This window comes from Vitis riparia, chromosome 17, assembly GCF_004353265.1.
Source record: "Vitis riparia cultivar Riparia Gloire de Montpellier isolate 1030 chromosome 17, EGFV_Vit.rip_1.0, whole genome shotgun sequence".
Classification (NCBI taxonomy): domain Eukaryota; kingdom Viridiplantae; phylum Streptophyta; class Magnoliopsida; order Vitales; family Vitaceae; genus Vitis; species Vitis riparia.
Window position 1 is genome coordinate 6,526,831 of NC_048447.1, and position 11,027 is coordinate 6,537,857.

At 35.1% G+C, this 11,027-nt stretch overlaps 2 protein-coding genes across 3 annotated transcripts; one reads left to right on the forward strand and one right to left on the reverse strand.

Annotated features, from left to right (window-relative positions):
- Positions 1 to 1,476: 1,476 nt before the first annotated feature.
- LOC117904383 (adenine/guanine permease AZG2) lies at positions 1,477 to 3,343 on the forward strand. The gene has a single exon (XM_034816969.1). The coding sequence runs from the start codon at positions 1,619 to 1,621 to the stop codon at positions 3,203 to 3,205; it is 1,587 nt and encodes a 528-aa protein (XP_034672860.1). The 5' UTR covers positions 1,477 to 1,618; the 3' UTR covers positions 3,206 to 3,343.
- A 205-nt stretch (positions 3,344 to 3,548) lies between these two features.
- Positions 3,549 to 9,818, reverse strand: LOC117904262 (B3 domain-containing protein Os01g0905400-like). 2 transcript variants are annotated; one of them, XM_034816784.1, is made up of 6 exons: positions 9,739 to 9,818; positions 8,654 to 8,825; positions 5,514 to 6,501; positions 5,013 to 5,087; positions 4,659 to 4,834; positions 3,549 to 4,062 (listed from the first exon to the last, which is right to left on the reverse strand). In XM_034816784.1, the coding sequence occupies exons 2-6, from the start codon at positions 8,786 to 8,788 to the stop codon at positions 3,811 to 3,813; spliced, it is 1,626 nt and encodes a 541-aa protein (XP_034672675.1). In that variant the 5' UTR covers positions 8,789 to 8,825; positions 9,739 to 9,818; the 3' UTR covers positions 3,549 to 3,810. The 2 variants fall into 2 exon arrangements, with proteins under 2 accessions (XP_034672675.1, XP_034672674.1); XM_034816783.1 differs by having other exon boundaries at positions 8,654 to 8,830.
- Between the last annotated feature and the right edge of the window lie 1,209 nt (positions 9,819 to 11,027).

Genomic DNA, 11,027 nt, shown 5'->3' on the forward strand with positions numbered 1-11,027 from the left:
AATTTTGTTTGGATTTTAGTTTAATGTATTTAGGACAGTCCAAGTCAAGGCTGGAGAGATTCCTTCTAACCTATGAATCATAATAATTAAAATGATTTTTGATCTTTCAAATATTTGAATTTGGACTCTTTCACTAATAAAATGGTTTTTCCAGCATTTGAATGTGGTGGTCCAAGTCAATTGATGGCTAGAATCATAGTCCATGTTAAGGTTACGTTTGGTTCAAAAAAATACTAAAAAAAATATCATAAAAAATAATTTATTTATTTTTAATTGTATTATAAAAAAAATATGAAAAATAAATAAATATGATTAAAATTAAGTATAAATTTATATATTTTAAAATTATTTAATAATATCTCATCAAAACCAAAAAAATAAAAAAATAAGAAGGAAAAAAAAAAGTATGTGAAATTGAAAATTTCAATTATTTGGAAGCTACATTATTTTGATATATACAAAAAAAAAAAAAGGCTGAAAAACATTTTTAAGAGGAGAAAAAGAATTTAACATCGAGACAATGTTTCGTAGCTATAGTTGCTTGCAAGAAAGAAGTAAAGAAAAGAAGAAAAAAAAAAAACATGGTAAGAAAATATGTAATTTATTAAAATTTTCTTAAATTTTTATTCTCTATTTGTTTTCTTCTACCTTTTCTTAAATTTTTTAACAACTAAACATGCAAAAGTTTTCTCTGATTTTTTTAGGCTATGTTTAATTATTAGAAAGAACTTAAAAAAATATTAAAAAAATAATTTTTTTTATATTTAATTTCACAATAAAAAATAGAAAATCAAATATAATTAAAATTTATCAAAAATTTATAAGTTTATAAGTTATTTGAAAATGATTTATTGAATTCAAACATATATATTAATTTTTCTTCATTTTTTTCTTTCCTTTTATTTTTCTTTTATATTTTCTTTCCCCTATTTTTTTCCTCAAATAAAAGAAAATATATTAAATTATTGAACATCTTTTTTAAAAACTTTTATCATCTTTAGTTGAGGAAAACCCGGAAGAAATTAATTTTCTTTAACATTTTTGTTATTAAAAAAAAAAATTTTTTTTAAATCTTCAAAGATTTTTTTCATTATTTTCCTTAAATAAAGGTGATCTCAGTTTTCCTTAAATAAACGTTTTGTCTTTGTCTTTACTTACAACAAATTTAGTCTTTTTCTTATTCTATATTTTATTATTGCAGTTTAACTAAAAAAGAAAAGACGAAAGTGGGAAAATCACACATAATCCATAATAGGATGAAGGGGATTTCAAGAATATCATAAAAAAAATACATACCAGGAATAGCCATCCCAGAAAGGTAGACCCATTTATTACACAACAGTCTACACACTACACACTACACATGGGAGCATGACCTGTTTTAAACCATTTTCTCCATTAATGGATTTTCGCATTCTATACATATACATATAACAGCCAACAGCCATACTCATAACGCTCCTCAGTCTCATTTATTATAGAACACCCAGCCTGATCCTCTTTGTACCCACATCAAGTCAGAAAGCCAGAAATACGGTGGAAGAGATAAGATGTATACACGCATGGCTAGATAGATAGACAGAGATCAGACGCTGTGTACGTGAGCTTTCAGAGGAAAATGGGAACTGGGTTTTGTACAAAACTGGGAAAAACATGGGCCAAGGCGGAGAAGGGTTTAAACGACGCCGTTTCTAGGAGTTTCGTCGGAAAATACTTCAAGTTACAGGCCAGAAAGACTTGCTTCACCAAGGAGCTCCGCGCCGCCACCGCCACGTTTCTCACCATGGCTTATATCCTCACCGTCAACGCCACCATTGTCTCCGACTCCGGCGGCACCTGCTCCCTATCCGACTGCACGCCTCCGGGGGGGCCGGACTGCGTTGTCAAGCCGAACTCCGGCTACGAGACCTGTCTCGCGAGGATCAGAAACGACCTCGTGGTGGTCACTGCGTTGTCCGCTATGATCGGCTCGTTTTCCATGGGTGTATTGGCGAATTTGCCCCTGGCTGTGGCTCCAGCCATGGGCCCAAATGCTTACTTCACTTACGACTTAGTGGGCTTCCATGGAACTGGGTCCATGACGTACGGAACTGGGCTCGCCGTTCTCTGTGTCGAGGGGTTAGCGTTTATCTTCTTATCGGCCTCTGGCCTGAGGGCTAAGGTAGCCCGGTTGATCCCCCAGTCAGTTAGGCTCGCATTTGCCGCTGGCATTGGACTGTTCATTGCTTTTGTGGGCCTCCAGGCCCACCAGGGGGTGGGCCTTGTTGGTCCTGATCCATCCACATTGGTCACCGCGGCCGCCTGCGCGCATACCGACCCAGTAACCGGCGCGTGCGTCGACGGGAAGATGCGGAGCCCTACGTTTTGGCTGGGCATGGTGGGGCTTGTGATTACGTGTTATGGGCTAATGAAGGAAGTGAAGGGTAGTATGATATATGGAATACTGTTTGTGACCCTGATTTCATGGATTAGAGGCACTGCAGTTACATATTTTCCTCACACCAAGGTTGGTGACACCAAATTCAACTACTTCAAGAAAGTAGTGGATTTCCACAGAATAGAATCCACGGCTGGGGCCATAAGCTTTACTAATTTTAACAGAAGTGAGGTCTGGGTGGCCCTAATGACGTTATTGTACGTGGATGTGCTCGCCACCACAGGGATACTGTACACAATGGCTGAGCTTGGGGGCTTTGTGGATGACAAGGGAAGCTTTGAGGGTGAATACATGGCGTACTTGGTTGATGCAGGGACGACAGTTGTGGCATCCACGCTCGGGGGATCTCCGGTTGCAACGTACGTGGAGTCATCGGCGGGGCTGAGGGAAGGCGGGCGGACAGGGCTGACAGCGGTGATTGTATCGTTTTATTTCATGCTGTCGTTGTTTTTTACTCCATTGTTAACCAGTGTACCTCCATGGGCAATAGGGCCATCACTGGTGATGGTTGGGGTGCTGATGATGAAGGTGGTGAAGGACATAGAGTGGGGTAACGTGAAGGATGCAGTGCCGGCTTTTGCTACCATGGTCCTCATGCCACTGACTTATTCCATAGCAAATGGGATTATAGGCGGAGCTGGAATCTACATTGTGCTGAGCTTGTATGATTATGTTGTGTGGGTGGTGAGGAGGGCGGCCAAGATGAGAAGAGAGAAAAATCAAGTGTCTGCTGCAGGTGGTGGAGGTCAAGATGTGGAAATGACTTAAAATTAAGTTCTTTTTTTTTTCCGGGCTATAAATATGTTACCTTGTAAATTTAGAACTGGGTTTCCTTTGGCTGTTGGGAAGCTTTGAGGGATAAATTTTTCTATTCTCACTTCCAATATTAAATCAGTTCATCTTACAGTCTTACTGATCAAAAACCTGTAAGAAAGAATGTGATAAATAATCTTAGAATCATACAGGTTGTTTCGGCATAAGTTACACTTTCTTTTACTTAGATCATATCATTTTAATCAAACAATTATTTAATTATTTTAATCACTACAAAAATTAAGTTAAATAACTTATGTAGGTAAGTAACATAAAAGAACATTTTAAATGTTCAGAGTAACCCAAAAAGAACTTCAACCTTCAAAGAAGGCCAAGCCTAGCACAACCCACCCCACCTTTAGGCTGGAGAAGGGGAGCTATGTAAATTCCACATCAAAATCCATCAGAAGCACACTATCATATACAGGATCCACCAGTCAAAATAGAGGTAATTCACATATGGCAACAACTCCATAAAACTGTGCTAGATTCTTGTTTTGCATGCATCACTTGGGTAAAAAAAACACCTAAAAAGAGACTTGAACTTGTTTGAGCTTATCTTACTTTTGGACAATGCGGACTGCATATATGCCCTTGAGTTCGTTTTCCAGCGTGAAAACACACTCATCTCCTGGCTTAATGTTATTTGCCCGGCTAAAGTCTTCCCACCCACTCGTCAAAGCTTTGAAACCCTGTCTCTCATGGTAGAGCACCGGCCATGATTTCTTATCTGGATCCTGAAGAACCACTACCTTCCTTTCCATTTTTGTTCTTCCCCTGTATGAAAATGAGGGCAAGCTTGCTGGCAGCTCCTGCATGAATATCAAGGAATGCAAAAGAAGGTTTTAGAACACAGAAAAAGAGAATATCAAACCAATACCAAGTATCAACTACAATAGAGGATAAAAATAAAAAGGCCTCAAGCTACTCTTTTTTGCACCAATGAGAAGCACACGGGGATTAGAATTTGTGATTAGTGAACAAGTCAACTTGGTTGGATGATCAAGTCCATCCAACTGCATTTGTTAAATAAGCTTGGCAGGAGATTTAGCTTTCCCTTCTGAATCTCAGCTTCACCATTTGACTGCCAACTCAAAATTGAATTCAGTTGTTCAAGCTAAAACCCTCAATGAATAAGAAAGGTGCAATCAAGAGTGTGCCATTTATTAATACTGTTTACCATTTTTATGTATTATGCTTCTTCTATGCTTTCCATCATTTTGTTAAACCACAACAATTATCAAAATAGCAGCATACAAATACCAAATGCATCTGTCTGCAAATATCACAACAATAATTATGGAGAACAGCAAGGTTGGCCAAAAACCTTGATAAAAGAATAACAATGATCAAAATAAAAGCAAGCAACTCAGAAATAGGAAAGATACTATGGAAGTGAAGAACATACAAGAAAGGATCGGTTGTCTGTCCCCACAATACAGGACAGGTTGGCTGCAATTGGCAGGGGTGAACCAATAAAATCAACAGCTTCAGTTTTCACCACTTCGTAGACTTTATCATTATCTTTTCTAGTTGGATTCCAACTGTGATGGTGCAACCCTTTCATCAACTCCAGTGCCCTTTCTGCATTTCATTGACTGCATTTTATTCAAAAAGGAATACAGAAAAATAGGTGCAGGTGTCATGCGGAACGTGGGTGCAGGTGCAGGTGTAGGTGTGGTGGTGGTTGTGGATGAACATGCAGCCACAGTACCAGGAGAACTCCAGCAAAAAATGATTTAAGTTAAAAATAAAATGTAACCTCCAATCATCTCCTCAAGACCATGCATTTTTGAAGTCATCTCCACACATTCTTTTTTGAGACCCTTCATATCAACTGTTCAAAGCAGGTAACTTTAATTGAGAAATCACACAAGAAATATCAAGAAACTTCAACAAAAATAACATAAAAATGAAGCTTTGGAAAAAAGAGATAGCTGCTCCCATAAGAAGTTCAGGAAAAGATAGCAGCTGAAAGGAACACAAACTTGATTGGTAATTTCATATTCCAACAGTAACAGGACATTCACAGGACTCTGACACTCCAGAAAATTTCAGCTGGACACTTTTGACCACTGCCAATGAAGGAAGTATGTTTCTTTTCCAATATTACCATCTGATCATTTTCTGACACTCATTCTGAGGATTTGTCTAGTAATAAAAACTACAATGAATATATTGATGATAAAAAGGAAGTAATATAATACAAAAAAATGAAACAAACACAAGATAACCCACAAAAGAGCAAATAGAAGCTACTAACTTGAATGTGTATTGATGATCTTCATCTCAGCCATCTGGTGTTCTTTGATGCCTTCATTTCCCAAGTCTGAACTATCTTTTCCATTCTCCCCAGGTTCCTCAGCAGATGTGGTCAAAAATTTCCCAGACACCTTGTTATCACAAGAATCTTTATTGTGCCTCAATATTATTTTTTCCACCACATCAGAGTCCTTTTTTTTCCCTGTTTCAAATTTAGATGCATCTGAAGCCACCACTTTTCTCCCTACCTCTTCAGCCACTGTATATTCATCAGCTACCATTGCTTCAGTTTGTGATATGAGTAATTTATCAGCATGATGAGGGGATTTTTCAACTCCAGCTACAATTTTCTTGCTTCCATCAGCACCAAATTCATTATTCTGCATTTCAAAGTTTGACAAGTCAAATATAGAGCTTCTGTATTCTCCTCGTTTGTATCCCAAATCTCTGTCAATCATGTAGTATGGTTCTTCAACATACTCTGCTTTGCAAACTGATTTGAGCTTTCCATTGCTATTCTTACAATTCGAAGTGTTCTCTACAATCATTGGTACTTTTTCCACATCCGTTGCATCACACTGGCTTTGGATTATTCCAATATCTGACCCAGAAAGAACAGAAGTGCTTGAAACCTGTTCATTTATCGAACCTTTATCAATTGTGCGGAATGCACGATCTTTAGAAATTGGACTTCTTTTATTCCTCGTTATTTTCTTATGTTGGCCATTCTCAGAATATTCCGGTTTTTCACATCCAGTTCTATCATAAATCTGAGTGATAAAATGCGATCCCATAATATAATGGAATACCACAAAATCTCCAATTTCTAGGCGATGATCTAGTGCAAAAGCATGCCATCCTTGATGAAAAGCAAGTGAGCCATTAAGATTAGATACCGTTATTTCCCATTGCCGCCCACTCGAATCCTCAAGATGGGTTTTTTCATCCACCAATGCTGACACTGTACGTGCAAATTTAGGGGGCAAGAACTGCAGAGGCAAGAAATGTAAGAAAAAATGTATAGTTAGTCCATTAGTGGGAATAGGAAATCTGCTGAGCTTCCAAAATCTGCAGTCCCACATCATCACTAGGTGAAATTTTATTGTCACACCCAAGTAGAAAAGCTTAAGCTCCAGGTCCTGTGTAATATACTAATAGAAGTACTTGAAAACAATATTCAAAATTATTGAAACAGGAAATGAAGGTCTTTTTACCATCTCATATAGATGGTACTAGCATCCAGCCAAAGTAAAAAATAAGAAATGCCGATATTGCTACAGTAATTTTGTAACCTTTTCATGTTAGCTGGATCAATCTTGCAACAAAATAATTGAAAAAGAAAAAGGCAAATCTAAGGGAGATCATATTACTGGTAGACATATCACTTAAGAAAAAAAAGGAAACACCAATTCTAGGAACAACTTTTGAGAATGGTTTTTTGGAAGCTGTTATATGATGTTTTATAGAAAACAAAAGTCTATTTGGGAACCTGAAACATGTTTTAAATATGTTTTAAAAGTGAATTTTATATTTAGTGTTTTATTTTTAATCATTCTTTATATTTATATAATTATTTTTTAAAACAACCCTTAAATAAGAACATAAAATTGTTTTTTGTTTTCTAGCTTTCAAACTTGTTTTCCTGTTTTTTTGTTTTAGACAACAAAAAATCATTTTCAAAAATAGTTGTAAAACAAAGCCTAATTTACCAAATGGAGCTTGAAATTTAGAGTGATAGGAAGAGCTTTTTGAGAACAACATCTATATAAAACTAGAAAAAGTTTGTTGCGACTGTCATCAGCACACTTCGTATAAGTATAAAAAAGAAACAAACTCCTTTTTTTTTTTTTTTTGCTAGTATAATTGTCAACTTAATCACAGGGTAAAAGCAGAAAAACCACAAAAACCTAACCTCAAAATACCCTACAGTCATTTTATAGGACTGATTGTAATATCCATTTCCTCCCTGCTCCTTGTACATTCTCTTCTTCTTCAATCTTATCAAAGAAAAACCTTAAAAATAAAATCCCATTATGGCTTTACTGACAATCTGGCTTGTTAACCAAAACTTAGATTCTGTATTATTTTACGGTTATTAAACCAGCAACACGAGTAGAGATTCTAAACCTTAAGCAATATCCCAGGTACTTGCTACAGTAGAGAAATCTTTTTAGCAGACAGTGTGTTGAGAATATTCTGCACCAATTCTGGGTAGAATTTCTTTTATCATTGCTCAAACAATCCAATAGAATCATGCAATATAGTCCAGTCTAGATGTAGAGGTTTTAAATCCTACAGCTTGATTGAATGTTGCTAGCCACAAATGAAGGTTTCAGCATAAAAAGTATATCAAATTATACTGCACCAAATTTGCGTCAAACTAATTTGTCACCTAAAATCAATCAAGCCAAGTGACTAAAAACATAATTACATTAATGAGTAGACCAAGAAAAACACATCATTCAGCATCCACACTAAAGTAAAATGCATTTAAGCAGTAGTAGAACCAAATCAAGATGGAAGCACTTTATCAATAGACTTCTAGATGTGGAGTGCAAGGGACGCATGTGAATCTGCTTAGGTGATTATTTTATGTAATATCTCTTTGCTTAAAATTAAATTTTAATTTTAATGTGTTCATGTTAAACAATATAAAAATAAAATAAAAAGATGAAATATTTACAGTTGAGACTTGAGAGAATGTGAAGGATGCAGGAAAATGAGAGAAGTTAAGAGAGGTGAGGAAGCAGAAAGAAATGGTTACATTTTTGTCATGAATCAAGCATTTGAAGGGGGTGTATTTGGTATATTTTTATATGGGCAAATGAGCTTGAGAAAATTGGATTCCCTCTTTCTAATGAGTATAGATGCAATAAAATGAAATCATCCAGAGATATGAAAGCAAACAGCATAAGGAAGGCAAGCTAAAATATGAGTAAGATGTGAAGCAGATAAAATCAAACTGGGAAGTATCCAAACACCACAAATTTTAGATTTTCATCAATTCATAAGCATAATTTTGCAACTTCATCGAATCCAATAGTTTAGATAAGGAAAGAAATTTATGATGTCAATTTATGATAAAGAAGATAAAATAAAAGAGAGTGCGAAAAAGAACAAAGGATTGAAATCTAAATATACCAGAATTTCTGAGAATTTATCGCCAATCATGACTTTGAAAAAAGATGTAATATTGGGAATAGGACGTTTCTTCTTTTTGTGAAGTAGTAAACATTGTTTGGTGCACTCCAAACATGCTTCTTCCTTGCAATCCATCCCTGGTAGTTCTGCTGGATACACTATCCGTGGCAAGCTTTTCTACACGAAGCAAAATTTATTAGAAATATAGGAAAAGAAACAACACACAACATGAGGATATCTCTTGAAAATGCATAAACCAGGACAACAGGGGTTGCAGCATAAAACTTCCAAAGACCATTAAGTGATGGCACCCACTTAGCCAGAGTTCATGTCCCATAAGATCCAGTCAAAATGAGAAGCAAACTCAGGAAAGGTCAGCTATTTCTCTACAAATCTGACAGGGACTCCAAGGCGTCCAATCACCATTGCCAACAGATAATATTATCCCAAATGTGCTTTAAAACTTGGGTTATTTTTTAAATATATACAGGTTTTTGAAAAGCTAAGCTGGCAGCTTACATCTTTAACAAGTCCAACCACTAACCCTAGCAAACCATAAAGCCATAACTAACAGTGATGATAATGACAAAATTACTAAAAGATAGGAGAACAGAATCAAAATTTATCAAAGAACTAACACAATAAGCCAACTAAATACGCCCATCAAACTTCTCTTTCATAGGTTGCTCCTTAGTCTTTAGGCCATCAGGCCCATAACCCTATATGGCACAGAATGTCTAGCCAAATAGCCATACCTCCATTTTTGCAATAAAATACAAAGTTCAAGCTATCAAATTTAGTAGAACACGATATTCAAGTTCCCAAGTGTATGATCACAACTGAGAATTGAGTAAAATTCTACAATGTAACTAAAAGGTTTTGCTTTATCTTTTAAAATCGACTAAAGCTCGATTCCTCATTGCCTCTGGCTATGTTTGTTTCAAAGGAAAATTATTCCTGGAATACGGAAAGCTTTTTTCATTTAAATTCGGAGGAAAAAAGAAATTATCTTTTTGCCGGGAAAAACGGAAAAACATTCCCGAGAAACGAACGGAGCCGTGAGAGGAATGCAGAGAGGAACTTACCCGCGGAAACCGAAAACGCGTACCGATTTACATGCCCTAATGACCACGGATTCATCCGTCGAGCCTCGTTCTCATCATCCTCTCTCTGTGCTCCAAAAGAGAAAGCGCTAGTCTTACTGTTTATACTCCGTTTTTCTGTTTATGTCACGTGTTTAATTTTATTTTATTTTATTTTTTGGTCAAGAAAAAAAAATGTTTTTAGAAAATATAGGCCTATTTGGAAACTTTTTTTTTTAAATAATTCTGAAAAATAGTTTTAAAAAACAATTTTAAAAATTTTCTTTAATATTTTGTAAAATAAAAGTCTATTTGAAAACTTAAAATATTTTTAATATTTTTAAATATATTTTAAAAATAAAATTTATATCTAGTATTTTATTTTTAATCATTTTATATATCTATATAATTATTTTTAAAATAGTCATTAGAAAGCAAATTGAAACAATAGAAAACAACGTGTGTTTTGAAAATACCTTATTTTATGTTTTTAAGAATAAAAAATAGAAAATAAATTTCTAATTACCAAAACGTGTTTTTTTTTTTTTTTTTTGCTATACAAAACAAAAAACTGTTTTAAAATATAATTTTTAGACCCATACATTTTTGCTTTTCAAGCTCACGGTAACATGAGGAAAAAAAACCACCATTCCATGCATTATAACATTGATTTTGATAAACTTCCAAAAATACCTTCAAAACTTCCACTTGGATCACCAATTTGGAAATGTCACATGAGCAAGTTTTGTTACGAAGATAAAAGGAGAGATCTAAAGTATTAACCTGTCAAGATTAAAAGATTCCTCCACAATAATAACAATCACTTAACAATAATAACCACCTTCTCAAGAACAATAACTACATAACAAGAATCAAGAATGGTAATCAAGAACATTCAACCAAATAGAGGACACTAGATATAATGTGGAAAAACCCTTTGGATAGAGGTAAAAAACTACAAAGAAAATTTCTTCCACTTCAATAAATGGGGATACAATAATTAAGTCATCACTTGAGGTGGGAATCCATCACCCCATAAAACATGAATAGAAAGAAATCATGAAGAAAACATACCATAAGAATTCCCTAAAAGGTTGATGAAAGGAACCTGTTAAAGGATTTTTGGAAGAGAGAGATTGAAGAATTATGGCTTTTGATTCTCATTGATATGGTTAGCATATATACAGATTGCATGAGCACAAAAATAGGAAAATGATTACAAAGAAATAGGAAACAAAACAAATTGAGTAACTATCTAAATAAATGGTATAACTGCAGATATTCAAACGTGG

Excerpts from the sequence above, each read along its gene's own strand:
- LOC117904383 (XM_034816969.1), top strand. The coding sequence starts at position 1,619 with ATGGGAACTGGGTTTTGTACAAAACTGGGAAAAACATGGGCCAAGGCG.
- LOC117904262 (XM_034816784.1), bottom strand. The coding sequence starts at position 8,788 with ATGGATTGCAAGGAAGAAGCATGTTTGGAGTGCACCAAACAATGTTTA. Across the intron at positions 5,088-5,513 it reads GATCATCAATACACATTCAA|TTGATATGAAGGGTCTCAAA; the intron begins GTTAGTAGCTTC and ends TGCTTTGAACAG. Across the intron at positions 4,063-4,658 it reads CAGACAACCGATCCTTTCTT|GAGCTGCCAGCAAGCTTGCC; the intron begins GTATGTTCTTCA and ends ATATTCATGCAG.